General features: G+C 40.3%; 1 protein-coding gene across 1 annotated transcript in view; it reads left to right on the forward strand.

The window, feature by feature from the left end:
- Positions 1-723: 723 nt before the first annotated feature.
- Positions 724-16,520, forward strand: part of LOC150088961 (potassium channel subfamily K member 18-like) — a 69,327-nt gene continuing 53,530 nt past the window's right edge. The window contains exon 1 of the mRNA XM_090370971.1: positions 724-1,442. Coding sequence (XP_090227097.1) covers positions 1,031-1,442 — 412 coding nt within the window. The 5' untranslated portion in view covers positions 724-1,030. The remainder of the gene's footprint in view (positions 1,443-16,520) is intronic.

Here is a 16,520-nt window from a genome sequence, read left to right on the forward strand (position 1 = left end):
CTGTTTGCTTGCACATTTCTAGCCACCCTCCTCTGACCTCTCTCATCAACAAGCGATTTTCTTCCACAGGACTGCCGTAGAGAGGATGTGTTTGTTCGTTGCACCATTCTCGATACAAGCTTTAAACTGTGGTGCGTGAAAAGTTGAGGAGAACTGCCATTTCAAAGATGCTTTGTCCAGCACGTCTTGCACCTACTACCATGCCACGTTCGAAGTCCGTTAGATCACTCCTTTTCCCCATTCTTGCTACGGTTTGTACGCTTAACTGATACTAGAAAGGTTGTTCTGCTGCATTTATATTCACAGCTGTGGTCATGTGACTTGCAACGTTGTGGGACAAACCATTTGTGTGCACAGCAGGGATGTACCTAATAAAGTGGCAGCACAGTGTATATCATCATATTTACCACTCATCAAAATCCTGGACTACTTTCCTTAAATCTTCTAAATATTTAAATTAAAGCAAAATTACAGAATTTGCATAACTATTTCATCTTTAATTGATTGAAATTAATACTTCTATGAAATATTTTACAATTTTCAGCTTGATTCTGCATGTAAAGTTGTTCTTGGGAAGAATTATGATTAACAGGATTCACTGTATATGCTTCAAACAGCTCAACTGCTGAAGGTCCCCAAAAGGTGGAGCCACTGTACCTTTATTAGCTAACGAGCATCACCGGAACGAGCTACCGAAGGTTAGAACGCACATTTTGCGTCCGTTGGTAGCTTAGACACGCTATAACTGTTTTCCCGCTCTTCTGCCTCACTGAACGCGTGCTACCTTGATGTGGTAACCTCTTCAAAGAACGACACATGTTGGCAACTTGTCTCACGCTAATCAGAAGATGTCGAAAGAACCTGGAGAAACTAAAAGCAAAACAAAGTTTCTTTCACATCGTTTGACCTTCCAGAAAATTCTCTGAACTCAAGCGATAGTTTGAACACGTGTCTTTCAAGTAACTCGGGTCGATGATGGAATAAAATAGCCAGTTGTTGTGAGGTTCCTGGACTGATAGAAGGAATCAGCATGCCGAGTTCTCGAGCTGAAAGATTAGCTAAATGTAAACATTACGGAAGGATATTTCTAACTCATCTCTTTTCTCACGTGGGATTGTGTGGACTTGTGGTTGGCTATGCCATCGTTGGAGCATTAACTTTCGAGACTCTGGAAGCCAAACACGAAGTCGAACAACGTTCAACCATTAGAAACATTCGTGGAAAATGTCTTGAAGATCTATGGAATATGAACTATAATTTGAATGTCTTCCATGAAGAAAAATGGAAACGCTCTGTGGGAAAGAGACTTCGGGAGTTTGAACAAGAAGTAGTGAATGCTGTTAAAAACGAAGGTTATGATGGAAAGGAGACAGAAGATCCAGAATTACAATGGTCTTTTTCTGGTGCTTTGTTGTATTGCATAACTGTTATCACTACTATAGGTAAGCTGAGTCCTTAAGTAAGTAAAGATTGACTTTAGTCCTTAGTCCTGAGTCCTTAGTAAGTAAAGAAAGAAATTTTGTTTGACGCCATGATTTTAATTTCAACTTTTCAGGAAAAGTACGTTTAGGGGATTTTGAGTTATTTTCGAATTTATACCAGGGAAAATTGGTGGGTCTCTCCAAGAGGCGCAACGTTATTTTTAGGTACTGGTCGGGGGATTTATGTAAAGCGTTCCTGGAACGCACCATTCATTCAAAGAAATGACTGAGTGGAACAAAACAGTCGGTTGAAGATCATTACAAAGATAGTGATCAGTTCTTAGTTGTTTTCTTGTAATTTTTGGAAAAAGGAGTAGGAAAACGTTTCTTAAAGTCACGAAATTAAAGTTCGATTTTTTTTCAATTCAATTCGATTGTATAATTAACAGAAATGAAAAGCAAATATAGTCTCTCCTTATCAATTAATTAATAAGATCATAACTTCATAGAAAGATATAAAAGCTGTAATTCAACGTTCTGTAAACTTAGCAATTAAATTTAGTTACAACTGTATAATATTTATTACTCTTCTCCCGTATACTTTTTTTTCCACAGTGTCAGAATATATGAGGGTTGCGTGCCATACGTCTCACTTCCCGTTCCAAAACAACCCACAAGCGTTCAACTGGATTGAGGTCAAGAGAATTAAGATGGGTGATACATTCACTGTGTTCCTCACACCACTCGTGCACATAGGGAACCCATGACACGGCACATTATCATCTTGGAAGATCCTGTTCCTGTCCAGCAAAAAACTGTAACATGGCAGGGCGCACGTGGTCTCCTAAGAGCTGCCGGTAAACCTCACCACTGAAATTGGTCCATACGCCCCAGGGGGTTCTAGTTCTTGGCAGCAAAACATGCCCCATATTAAGCAACCACTGCCACCTGCCTGCATACTGGGCACCATGCATAGAGTCCATGGACTCGTGTTGCACCAGGAATTTTGACTCATCCGACCAGCACACTCGTTTCCAGTCGTCCAGTGTATTCACCATGAACGATGATGGGCGGTGAGGGAAGGGCATCTCTTGGATCGTCTGCCGTTGAACCCAATACGTCTGATTGTGCAGTGCATCGTCATTTGGAATATTGTTCTTGCATTTCCCCATACTGTATTGCAATGCCAACTGTCGCGCAGTAATCTACCGTTGAGCCCATGCAACGCGCTGCATCCTTTGCTCACCACGAACATCCACCTTGCGTAATCCTTTACAGTTCTGTCGGTGGGAGGTAGTTTGAGCCATTCGACACCATTCTTTGTACACTTTAACCACAGTGGGCAGTGAGAAACCAACAAGACGTGCCCTTATCAATATGGAAGCATCCGATGCACGAGCCCCGACAATCATACCCTTTCGAAACCCCACGGTATCTTTACTACGTACCATAACTGCTACATTATCACTTTGACCTGCACGACCAGATCCAAATTACCACTGCCCTAGCGTAGAAGCTATTCAGCTTTTTATACTGCTGGCTATGCGACATAGTGATGGGGTGGTCATAATTTAATGATCACTGAGTGTATGTATCTCTTCACAAACGACATCACGTTCATAAGTGCCAAATATAAAATTTCTGGAAAATATGTTCACTGGAAATCGAGTTGGTACATGTGGACGGATAGACGGGCATAGTGAAGACAATATGCGCATATATATATGCGAACGTGCCTAAACATTGATATTTAATAGTTTAATAATTTTTATCTGCTGTTAAAAACATTTCGAATCCATTGCAATGAATCTTATGGTCATCTCAAATCTGAAGTTTTACTAATATGTTAAAGTTTACATTCAATAATATTCAATTTATTAATCAAACAGTTCAAGTGAGTTATCTCATCAAACTGTAGAAGAGATGCCAACATATCATCACACATCTACACTCACTAGCCAAAAAACTATACGCCTTCATCAAATGTTTTGTATGGCCACCTTTTCTGCCAGTTGACGTTGTGACATGCATTCCACTAGATGTCTGAGTGAGTCTATCTCCAAATTTAACCATTTTCCCATAACGATATTTATTAGTTTCTCTGATTGGTAGAGAGCTGCAGAGTCGAACAAACATTTCCAACGTATTCCAGCATTCCCCAATTCGATTCAGATTTAGAGAATTAGGCAGCCAGGGTAGATGCATTTTTTAAATCTTCGAAATGTTCCTCGAACCATTCAAGTACAATTTTTACACAGTGGATAGTTGCATTATCGTCCTGAAGGAATCCATCGCAAACAGGATCAAAATGAAGAGCTACAGGGTGAAGTTAGTTCGATATGACAGAAGGATATTCATTGGAGGTAACACGACCTTCTAACTGTATGAAAGGACCCAATCCGTACCACAAGAACATACCCCATAACATGATACAGTCTATGCATGGTTTCATGGGGTTCACGCCGCACTTTCACCCTACCATTGGACCAAAAAAGTCGAACTCGAGACTCGTCAGACCACATGATCTTCTTCCACTGTTCCATAGTCCAATCTTACCGTTGGTGGCACCACTCCATTCGAATCTTTCTATTTTTTTACAGAAAAGAGTAGCTTTAGATAGGCACTGTTCCAAATTCTTCAACTGCTGCCCATAGTTCGGTTGGAAATGGTCCATGGGTCCATTTCCAAGGACCATGGGTCCTTTTTTGAATAAATTTAATTTTTCAGTCATTTGCTGCACACGCAACTTTCTATTCGGATACACAATTCGCTTTAAATTCGTGCGGTCTCGTTCTTGGAGTATCAACTTTTTGCCACATTTGTTCCTTTAGAGCTGCATTCTCCTTCCTCTTCCCCTCATTGTATATTTTTGATGTGGTTGGTTTCGACACACCAGTGATTTCGTTTCTTTTCTCAGCTGTGACTCCTGTTAATCATTCTTCAACGATAGCATCTTTCTGAAAATCGGAAATATCATCCACCTTCTCCATGGCCAGATCGAATAAGAAGCCACAGGAAAGCGATTTGACACCAGGGAACTTGCGATCATCACAAGTGATTAATTTACATTTGAAGACCCAACGTTTAATTATCTGTTGACGTAAATTGCAAAAGAATTCCATTTTTTGCTTATATTTCCGTGGAGGACTTGAAAACCATTAAAAGCAGACCTGGTTGGTCGTGACTAACTGTTCCAATCAACTCTCGATGGTCGACACCATCGAGAGTTGATTGGAACAGTTATTTGTCTCATTTCTCCTCAGATTTCATATATATTAGGAGTAAATAAGTTTGAGGGGGTAAGCTATATGGTGTCCTCAATAAAGAATAATTAAGGAAAGAAAACGCCATTTGCCATAGCTGTTATACATCAAGTAGTGTCCACCAACTGTAACATCCATCAATCGTTCTGTCTATCCAATGTACAGTAATGTTCACCAATCGCCCTGTAGACCAACTATTGTGGCCAGCAATTTCATTCAAATGAGGAGTGTGAACAGGCAATGAAAACGTGGATTAGGTGGCAATTTCTACCACTATGGTATAGAAAATTTAATTGTATTCTTAGATCAGTGCCTAAATGGATGCCCCGTGGGTAGCACAGTTGGTAGGATCGCCGTCATCCCTACACCGGGTGGAAAAGACCTCAGTTGAAGTTCCGTCGATGGCTTGAGGATTTTTATGGGTTCTTTTCACAACGTGACCGAGTTAGTCGGTCTCAGGCGAGAGTAGCCTGGTTTTTTCTCCAGACTTGGATTTTTTGTCTAGAAAATCGCTGATGCTCTTAAAACCCAACAACAACAGTCTAAATGGATATGACTTAATGGATAAGGTGTCTGTCATCGATCAAAAGAAAAATGCAAGTTCAAATCCTGTCGCGCATGGCTTTATGTACACATTTGTTACTTGGATTGTTACCGAACGTGCCAGATTCGTCATGGGGGTGTAGCTCAGTGGTAAAGCGTTTGCTTTGCATGTAAAAAGCCCTGGGTTCACTTCGAATTCAATTCATTTTTTTTATGTACTCAAACCGAAAAAAACTAAATATTTGTAACATAATACCTTGTGTACAAAATAGTTATTTATTTAAATATATTGGGTATTTGTATATACCATCTTCTGTCTCTTTTAAAGTTCATTAGCTGTAAATAACATCACTTTACGCTTGTTACGAGCACTACACACACTTAAACGGCCATTTGCTCACCATTTTGGTTCCCTGCTAACTTTTACACACTTTTTATAACATCTTCATATTCCTACGTCAAGACAGTAAGAGGCGTGCTATTGGAGAGTCTGCTGAACAGATCAGCTGATATGCAAATCGTTTACGTCCATATACGTCACAGTTATGCATCGAAACTTTTAGGTAAATCCATGCATTCTTTCTAGGTAGAACAAGTTCAGTGACAAGCAGTATAGGTCACCAAAATGATCCATAGGAGTTTAGAATCTAACTGTGCACGCACAAAGAATTGTAATGCAAGTGTTGCTCTTTCAACATATATTGCTCAGTATATACTGTCTGTAAATTGGGTGTGTTCTGAGGTGGATTTTCTGTTTGCTGGACGAAAAACCCAAGTTTCCGGGATGGAAAACCGAGCTACACTCGCCTGAGACCGACTAACTCAACCACGTTGTGAAAAAAGTCCATAAAAATTCCTCACGTCATCGACGGGACTCGAAATAATAAAGTCTTTTCCACCCGGTGTGGAGAGGACGAGGTCCTATGAACAGTCCTAAAGTTGCACATCTTGATTTTCTTGTTCCTTTGTAACATCCAGAATAGGATCCCCTTGCCAATCCAGCCACATGGTTCGGTAGGATTTCACAGACCATACTAACCCGGGTATACCCTGGGTAGGATGCTGCTAACCCAGGCCTCGGATTGGATAGGATCCAGTGGTTTAAGGCTACTCCAATGTCAACAAGCGACCACGTCCAGTACCCTCACTGGGTGGCTTTTCTTCCCTTCCCTGGGGATGCCCCTCCCTCTTTTGCCAGGTGAAGCCAATGTTCCATCTATAATTAGGGGGATACCTTCATCTACATCCTCTCTCTCCTTTTTTTTAACACTTGGTCTTGTTCCAGGAAGCTCAGACAACTCTAGCGAGACCAACCAGAAAATAATGGGCAGCCTGGCTTACCTCCTAGTGGAGTGTACGGACAACGTGGGGTCCCATTAGGGGCCCAGTCCTCAAACGCCAGAACACAACAACAGAGCCCAATATAATACTACTTACATACCACACACACAATACTTTTGTCTGCAATGATTTTGCAAAGGACTTTAATATGAAAATGCCCAGTCTCCACATCCAAGTGTAGTTTTTTTTTTTTTTTTTGAAAAACAAGGATTTTTTTCTTATAAAAAGGAAGTAGGCGAAATTAGAATCAATAAACTCTTCACTTAAAAGCAGAGACTCCACTTATTACAAACCTGAATAGCACAGAGCGAAGAGGGTAAGAAACCTAATAAACATAATCGGTGCCCATTCATTTTATTCAATGTCAAAATATAATCTGCAAAGACGAGGGCCATTTCCGGTTGTAAACGTCATTTGTTGTAAGTTTTCTAAATTGAGGCTTGGACCATTACAATATAAACATGCCATATTTTAAAAGCTATTTTAAGCCCGGCACATTGGAGGTAAATATTTAGTTACACTTCACCAAAGATTTTTTAGCTACATCATCGCATCCTTTCAAAGTTAGTAGCAAGAGGATGGCAGCCATGCACAAAGCGGTAAAAAAACATAAAATATCAGCAAAGTTTCTGAAAGGATATATGGAATTCTGCAGCCTACTTCATGAAGTCAGAAGGAATGAGCTGGCAGAAGACAAATTTTCTATTATAGCATTTTTATTGTTGGTACAAGGATGAAAAACCGGCGCTGTTGTGGAGAGTTTAAACTAAGGTGGCTTTTCTTTTTGTTTAATCGGATGCAGTAAATTTCCAATTAATTTATTTTACAATCTGACAGTAGTATATATTTAGTGATTTTATTTTTTTGTATTTTATGAATTTTTCTGTCTTTCATACCTTGGACCATTGCCTGATACACTGCCTTAACATTAATATCTGGGCACTTGCATATCTACAAGCCCTCATGGGTAGCACAGTTGGTAGAATCTCTGTCCTCCACACACCAGGTGGAAAAGACCAATCCCATCGATGATGGGAGGAATTTTTAATGGGTTTTTTCCACAACATGGCTGAGTTAATCGGTCTCAGGTGAGGGTGGCATGGTTTTTTTCCTGTAAACTCGGGTTTTTCTTCCAGCAAACAGAAAATCGACCATACAACACGCAATTTACAGACAATATACATGGAGCAACATGGTCTTAGTTGCCAATGCTCCCAAATCTACAACAACATATCTACAAATAACCTTTATTTACAGAAAAACTAATAATGTCTGCTGAAACCTTATGACAGCCTCTCCACTCTCAACACTCTTCACCAGTTTTTTGTTCTCCGATATTTTGCGCCATTCGCCTTCAAAGCGGTATCCAGTTAAGTTCTGTTTTCTGACAGCCTCTCCTCACACGCACTCAAAAATCCAATTCATCCCAGAGATTCTCTATAGGATTGAGGTCAGGGCTCTGACTAGTTTGTCCTGCTATTTCAACGCCCTCAACCTTAAACCAGTTCGTCACAACACGGGCAGTATGACACGCAGCATTATCCTGCTGGCACAGGTATGGGACTTCCCTGACATGCTAACACAATGTAGGTGAGGATTATTGTCTACGACGACTAGATAGACCTCAACATTCATGGTTTGCCCAAAATAATCAATGATTCCAGGCCAAACCATTAAAAACAGCCTCAGACCATCAAACTTCACTGTCGGAACGATACAGTCGGGCAGGTAGTTTTCTCCGAGCATCCCCACCGCCGAGGCACAACCCTCAGACTGGTAGATCACGTACAGTGGCTCGTCTCTCCAAAGCATAGCTTTTCACTCTCGGTCCAAGTACGGCGGGCATTATACCAAGCTAGATGGCATCTGGCATTAGTCGTGGTAATTAGTGGCTTGTGGATGGCTGCGCCACCGTGGTAACCCATATCATGCAGCGTCCTGCGCACTGCATTGGTGATGACAAATTTCCAAATCGTCTCAAGGAGGGCCAGTGTGTGCTGTGAAAACGCCGACGCGCGTTCCGAGTGGACTATTCTTTACTTTCCTGTGTCGTTCTTTCACCTTCGGGATCGTTTTATGACGGTTTTTTTAAGGGTGCGGTTGGCCCAGATTTTCTTTTCATGCACGACAATACCACTGCAGATAGAGCAGAGATAGTGGAGATTTATCTTGAAATGGAAGATATCCAACGACTGCCGTGGCCAGCACGATTCTCAGACTTAAATCCGATCGAACATAGATTTGACACCCTTGGGCGTCGCATTGCATTGGCAATTTCTCGGTCACTTGGTGAGCTAAGGTCTGCGCTGGTGGATGAATGGGATTTGTTGCCACAGAATGTTATAGACACCCTTATATCGAATATGGTTCACCGCTGAATATCTGTTTAACCATTGGAGGAGAGTAAGATCATGTGACCATGTTTTCGAGATCTGGTATCGACTTGTGTAATGTGACCTTTTTGGAAATTCTTATACAACCCTATAAATGTACCTGTCGGAAGTTCCTCGTTGTCTCCTCATTTCATCGTTATTCTGTGGTACACCACCCTACAACATTTTATTCTACTTCATCGCACGCTACACGAGCTGCACCACGTTTTTTGTGTTCTGTTAATTTTGTTGAGCAGTGTATTATAATGTAAAGTCAGACGCATTGCGTGATGGTTTTACAGCAATGCACAGATGTACTGAGGTGTAGTTTACACTCATATTTTCTTGACAAAATCAGGAATAAAATACAGATATCAAATATTTTTAGGAAACGCAAGAAGCAGGGCCTTTGAAGGAATTTTTACTAATTTACATATTCTTTTTTTTATCTCCTTTTTATTATTAATAGTATTTAGTAATAATAATGTGAAGTTTGCAATTAATTAAAGCTACAAAGCCCCAAGATATTACAATTTAACTAATATCCTATACAGTGTATTAGCATTATTTCTACACCTAATCAAATTATATTAAAGAAGAAAGAATATTCTTCAATGATAAACTAGTTTCAAATATACATACTCTTATGAATTTCTTAGGACTTTGTGGAAAAGGTATCTTCTACGTCTTAATGTTTTCCTTCCAGAAAAATTAGTTGGCCTCCACTGAGCTTTTTGTCAACCACAGATGCCGTTGTTGTTGTCAGATTTTGGTGGAAAACCTTAAGGTTTTAGGATATAGTGTTGAATTGCTTCCTCTTCCTCGTCACCATCATCAAACAGGTGTTACTGTTCCCATACTTTATCTGGCTGTAATCTTTGCTCTCGCGTAATATGAGGATTGGTATTAGCTGTTATTGTAGCGTTCTAGGCGCATCAGCGACTTAGGTCATATTGCATCATATACACTGTGCTGCCACTTTATTAGGTATACCTACCTAGTAGAGTGTTCAGCCTCCTTTAGCCTTCAAAACAGCCTGAATTCGTCTAGGCATGGATTGAAAAAGATGCTGAAAACGTTGTGCAGGAATGGAGTATCATACAGACAGGAGTGTGTCACGCAGTTCCTTGAGATTCGACGGAGGTGTAGGCCAGCAGCGAACAGCCCTTTCCAGCTCATCCCCAAGATGTTCAATAGGATTGAGATCCGCGGACTGAGCGGGCCACTGCAGCAAAAGAAAAGTCATTGTCATTTTCCTGGAACCTTTCCATAGTGATTCGGGCTTTGTGCACTGGCGCATTATCCTGCTGGAAGTAACCATCTGACTGAGGATAAACTGTCAACATGAACGGATGCACCTGGTCAGCAACGATGTTTAGGTACGATGTGGCATTCAGACGTGAATCTATGGATATCAATGGATCCAACGTGTGCCAAGAAAACATTCTCCACACGATAACGCTGTCCCCACCACCTTGCATAGTTGTCGTCAGACATGACGGATCCATGGATTCATGTTGTTTTCGCCAAATTCTGAGCCTTCCATCAACATGATGTACCAGGAACTTCAACTCGTCAGACCAAGCAACTGTTTTCCAATCCTCGATAGTCCAGTGCTGGTGTTGCTGTGCCCACAAGTAGGCGTGGTCTCTTGTTCTTCATTGATAACAAAGGTACGCGATGTGGACGTCGGCTGTTGTAGCACATTCGCGACAAAGTGCGACTAGTGGTCCGTTGCGATATTTTGCTCTGCGCACCAAGGTTGTATTCTGAAGTGATGTGCGACATTGTGACCAGTCTGTTTGCTTGCACAATTCTAGCCATCCTCCTCTGACCTCTCTCATCAACAAGCGATTTTCTTCCACAGGAGTGCTACAAAGAATGGTACTGAATGGGTCAAAACGCCTGGCCGATAGAACTGTAATGGATTACGCAAAGTGGACGTTGATGGTGAGCGAAGGGTTCAGCGCGTTGCACGGGTTCAACTGCAGGTCACTGTGCGACAGTTGATATTTCGAACGCAAGAACAATATCTGGCAGTTGCTGCAGCTCGTACCTTACTAAAGTCTGTCCAACTGCAGACTACAAGGTCCTAATCTGCATGGATAGCTTACCATTATTTGCTTCTGATGTGTCCTTTCTAATAAGGCCTCAACTAAACTAATCCATCATCATTTTCAAGAAAACAACAATTACACATTCTGCGGTCCTCTAAAGTGTATTAGCAATTGTTATAAATCATTTAAGGGAAAAATGGATATAAGAATATGAGAAACTCATATTCTTATATCCATAAAAATAGAATGCACACTTTTGAAACTTAACAGCTCTAATAACCCATATATCTGGATTGATTTATTGTCATTGGGATATCGAACAGTGCCCTTGTGGGTAGCACAGTTGGTAGAATCACCGACCTCCCCACACCGGGCAAAAAAGACCTGAGTTCAAGTCCAGTCGATGACGAGAGGAATTTTTATGGGCCTTTTTCACAAAGTGGCTGAGTTGGACTCAGGTGAGGGTACTGGATGAAAAACCGGGACTCGGAGTTTTCCATCCTGCAAACAGAAATCGACTTCAGAACACACTAAATTTACAGACAATACGCACAGAGGAATATGGCCTCAGTTGCTGATGTTCCTAAAACCCTTCTACAACAACATGTCGAACAGTTGGTAATGTGTTCATGACATTACCTTTCACACGTGGGAGCCGGTGTGATGACAGAATGATTCTACAAAAGGAAAGTGAGATAACAGAGTTAAAATTAGTGTTCCTGCCCTCGCGCACAGAAAAACGTTATTTTTATTAAAAGGAATACAGCTACAGTAGAGCGATGAGGTTTTCTATTACATCATTGGGTCTGATGAAGGAGTTGAATTTTATATTTAAAAAAAAAAAGGATCAGAGACTTTCTGACATTTGTAAATTATATGACCTAATTTATTTTTACTGATGCCTTTATTTAACTTACTTGAATTTTTTTTTGTTTTATGGTTAGACGTAAAAATAAATAACTAATAATATTGTTATCAATTAATTACCGCTTTATTAATTAATAATATATAAAATTGTTTCACTTCACTGTACATACCTCACAACGTAATATTCACTCCATGTTTTGTAATATTTTATAAACACGAATTTCAGGCTGTGTGATTAAATAAATTGAACAGCCTTAGTACTATCAACGTATTTGTAATGCAATTTACTTATTTATCCCTGGAAGTTTAGCAATTGCAGTACATTTAACGCTTCTGCTGTGAGAAAATTCAACTTAAATTAGTTGATTTTTTTTATTTTAGTGATTAATAGAAGTGAATAAAAGTAAACAACTAATAATGTTATTACAATCAATTACTAATTAATTAACTAATATTTAAAAGTAATTGTTTTCACTTCACACATCTTCTAACAACGTTGGACGAAAATTTTCAATACTTTTTAATTAATAGCGCACGAAATGCAACATGAATTTCAGACTGTTAGGACGATAAACCATCTCAGGTAGAGAAAAACATTAATCCTTCCCTCCTGAGACCGGGTAACTTGGCCACGTTGTGAAAACAGCTCATAAAAGTTTTTCGTTTCATTAATGGGATTCGAACTCGGACCGTTTCCATCTGGTGTGCGAAGGACAGCGATTATATCCATGTGCTATCCGCTAGGATCAGTACATAACAGTATTATGCGAACGTTCAGGTGTAGGGAGACAATCTTGAAGAGTAAAAAGGCAATTAAAAAACAAGGGAGGAGAGGGACCTACCAATCAGTGGCTCACATCTGGTGAGAATGGGCTTGGCACACCCAGGGTCCTGAGCCGGATATCATCATTCTTCTCTTTCTTGGTGATAAATTAACAGAACACGTAGAAAACGCGCAGCTTGCAATGAAGCTGGATAAAATTTGGTATGGTGGTGTACCATAGAATATCGATCAAATGAGGAGACAACGAGAAACTTCGGACAAGTATAAGGGACATTTATGGGGGTTGTATAAGAATTACCAAAAAAGCCACCTTAGAGAATTCGAAAGAAGATGCACGAAAATATGTTCTTGTTTATACTCCTGGAACAAGCACCAGGTCTGAGGAGTTTACAATAAATTATCAATATAAACATTAATCGTATTAACAGTCAATGGCCTGACCACTCGGCTACGTCAGCCTATGGTCACATGACAGCCTTTGGATGGGATTATACGCCATATAATCCCATCCAACAGCTGAATGGGCCCGACAGCAGTGAACCATGCTCGATATAAGGGTGTCTATAAGATTCTGTGGCAACAAATCCTATTCTTCCACCAGCGCACGATTTATAAGAATTACAATAAAGGTCACCGTATAGAAGTCGATAGAAGATGCCCCAAGTGACCGAGAAGTGGCTGTCGGTGAGCAATACAAAACCCAAGAGCGTCCCACACATGTTCTGTGATCATGCTAGCCACGGCAGTCGTTGGATATCTTTAGTTTCAAGATATTCCTCCACCACTTGAGCTCTTTGTGCAGTGGTGTTGTCGTGCATGAAAAGAAAATGTGGGCCCACCGCACCCCTAAAAAGTCACACTAGGGTTCCAGGATCTTCTTTCGGTATCTGTACGCAGTTATGGTACCGTATCAAAACATATAAAGGGGCGCAGCCGTTGATCATTATTCTGCCCCACACGAGAACACCGCCACCACCGTAATTGACCCTTTCTCTGATATTGGCGGAATGGTTTCGCATTCCTCGTTGTCTCCAGATGAAATAACATCTAGAATCTCTAGGCTAAAACCAGACCTCCTATTTTATTGTGAACAGTGTATTCGGCGACATTGTCACAATAAAATATTCATAAAATCATTTTGTACTGTTAATTTTGTCGAGCAGTGTATATTTACACTATATACCTGCTCCCGGGCGTGAAACTAAACAGTTTTTTGTGTGGATCTAGACTTTTCTTCTTCTTTGAATTTTTTCGTAAGGAAAACTCCAAATTCCAAGAATTACAAGATGTGATAGTTTATGTACTATTTCAGGTGGATTCTACAACAGTACACCCTCGGGTATCATGGGGCTTACTGGCAGATTTGTATACGCTAGTGTGAACTGGAAAAGAACCATAGATGGATAATGGGAAAAGAGAGAACTAAATATATCTTTTACCAACCCAAATAAACAACGTAAGGTGCGAAAATGATTACATCAGCAGCAAGGTGTGAATGACCTGACCCCCTCCATTAGCGTGCTTATAGCAGTAGCTATCGACAACGTTCTGGGATGAAAGTAAACCGGCAAAACATATGCCACACTGTTGCAAGCAAGAAATGGAAAACACTCTCTCCATCGGTACTGAATGTATCAACAAGAACACGTCTTTCGCAAACGACTTTGGTGTGATTTGCTCTCGTTCTTTACTGGCTAAAGAGTCGTCGTTGGGCAAATACAACCTACAGAACAGCAATTTTGAGCTCAGATTGGGTATAATTTGTTTATATTAACTGCTGTAACCCATCACAAAGGGAATGAACTCATATTGGTTCATTCACTGGGATTAACACCAGACCAAAGACGGCATCAGCAAATGATGTGTGAGGATTGTTTAAATATGAATGAAGACTTGTAAAACTATATTGGTATTGAATATCACAATAACAAACATAATGTTTTGAGATAGTCATCCTATTTAGCGTAACGTTTCTGACATCTTTCATCTAATTTCCGAATATCGTTTTGAAGGAGCTTTCCAGTTGTTCAAACAAGTATCATAGCCCACATTTAATGGCTAAATCCGGACTATGGTCGAGGGGAAAAGAAAGCATCTTCCATTTTATCGTTACTGCGGTTTATGTGAACCCCGATATTATCTTTGTGGAAACATGCATTTATCAATGGTTTTTAGTGAACTTAGTCTTGTGGTAACAGTGTCCCTCTCTAAGATGAGTGAGGTTTATTACCACCTTTGCACATGGAAGGTTCCGGAGGAAATCCATGAACCCCAGTTCATCTCCCTAAAACGCCCTATACGTGTCCAATTTTTGGCGCATTATAGCTTCAGATGCTGATGCGTCATAATACCCTTATACTAACAAACAAATGTGTCCAATTGGATTCAAATCCGGAGTAGTGGGTAACTACTTCATCCGAAAAATACCCTCACTTTTGAACGAATTCGCCGACCATATAAGAGCTGTGTGGAGGAGTATTTTCGTCAATGAAAGCGAATTTAGGGCCCATGTTACTCCCAGAAAACTTCACACAGAGTTCAAGATTCATGTGCCAATGCCTTCAAACATATAGATACCACCCTCAAAGATTTGGAGATCGTTTCGGCCATGACATTTCCCTCAGACCACGGCTCGAAATTGACCCCGGAATCACGTTCCGATTCGCCATTCGCTAATGTCATTTATACTGGCCAACTGACTTCTGTTTTGTTATCCTGACGAGTGTTACATTTCGAACCCTGCCTCAGACCATCACAACATCGTAACGATAGATCGTTTCGTCTCTCTAGAGATAAAAACATCAGGAATCAAATTCAAAACTAAATCTCTGTCATCTGTTAAGAAAACATTGGCTTATTTGTCTTAGTTTCAGAGATGGCGTTGTCTAAATTAAATCAAATGGGATCTCTGGTGGGAACGAACCATGGATTTTCTCACATAGGATCATTTTGTTAAACAGAATTCAGTGTGAGACGACCCACCCATGGTAACAATCGCCCAATCCTGAACTTTCCTTCGAAAAACCTCTTCTGACATCGCCCTAACTTTGAAATTGTCACTTTTGATATACTGAATGCTCTAGCCAACTCTGCTATCTATCTGCAGTCTACAGAAAACTTAATCAGATGTGTCCTCTACTGCATTAGACTAGAGATGAGTTATAAACGCACAGTAGTGTACTTTTATAACCCCCCTGATCGCTGGGCTTAAAATCCCTAACATAATATTCAGGTTTATCATAATAAATTGACGTAAATGACGTAAATTTTACAAAAAAGAAATAGTTGAACCTTAACTTTTGAAAACTAGTGTATATTTTTATTTGGTTATTTAATGAGAGGGAAGGGTTGAATTTGGGCCGAGGTGATTAAAAGGAAGAATCGTCTGTCTGCCTGAAATTGCGAGCATTCTTTGATTGGTTTGTCTGTTTTTATGCATAAAATCCTCTCCGGGAGGAAAAATCATGTTGGTTGGTTGGCTGTTATTGGATTTTATGCGTATATAATATGTCTATAAGTTATAGACATATTATATACTTCTATAATATGTAAACTGCGTGTAATGCGGTCGACTTTCTGTTTTCCGGAAAATTTTGAGTTACTGGTAGAAAAAAACCAAGCTACCCTCTCCTGAGATCAACTAACTCAGCCACGTTATGAAAGATACCCATAAAAATTCCTCGCGTCATTGACAGGATTCGAACTCAGCTCTTTTCCATCCGGTTTGGGGAAGATAGTGATTATACCAACTGTGCTACCCACGAAGGCGGAAAACCATGAAATCCTCGCCTGACACCGATCCAAGGCCATTAAAGTTCCTTCCACCTAGATGAGATTCAAATTCAGACTTTTTCCCCACGACGTTGGAGGGC

This window comes from Mastigoproctus giganteus, chromosome 3, assembly GCF_048544385.1.
Source record: "Mastigoproctus giganteus isolate SK-2022 chromosome 3, ASM4854438v1, whole genome shotgun sequence".
In the NCBI taxonomy this organism is placed as follows: Eukaryota; Metazoa; Arthropoda; class Arachnida; order Uropygi; family Thelyphonidae; genus Mastigoproctus; species Mastigoproctus giganteus.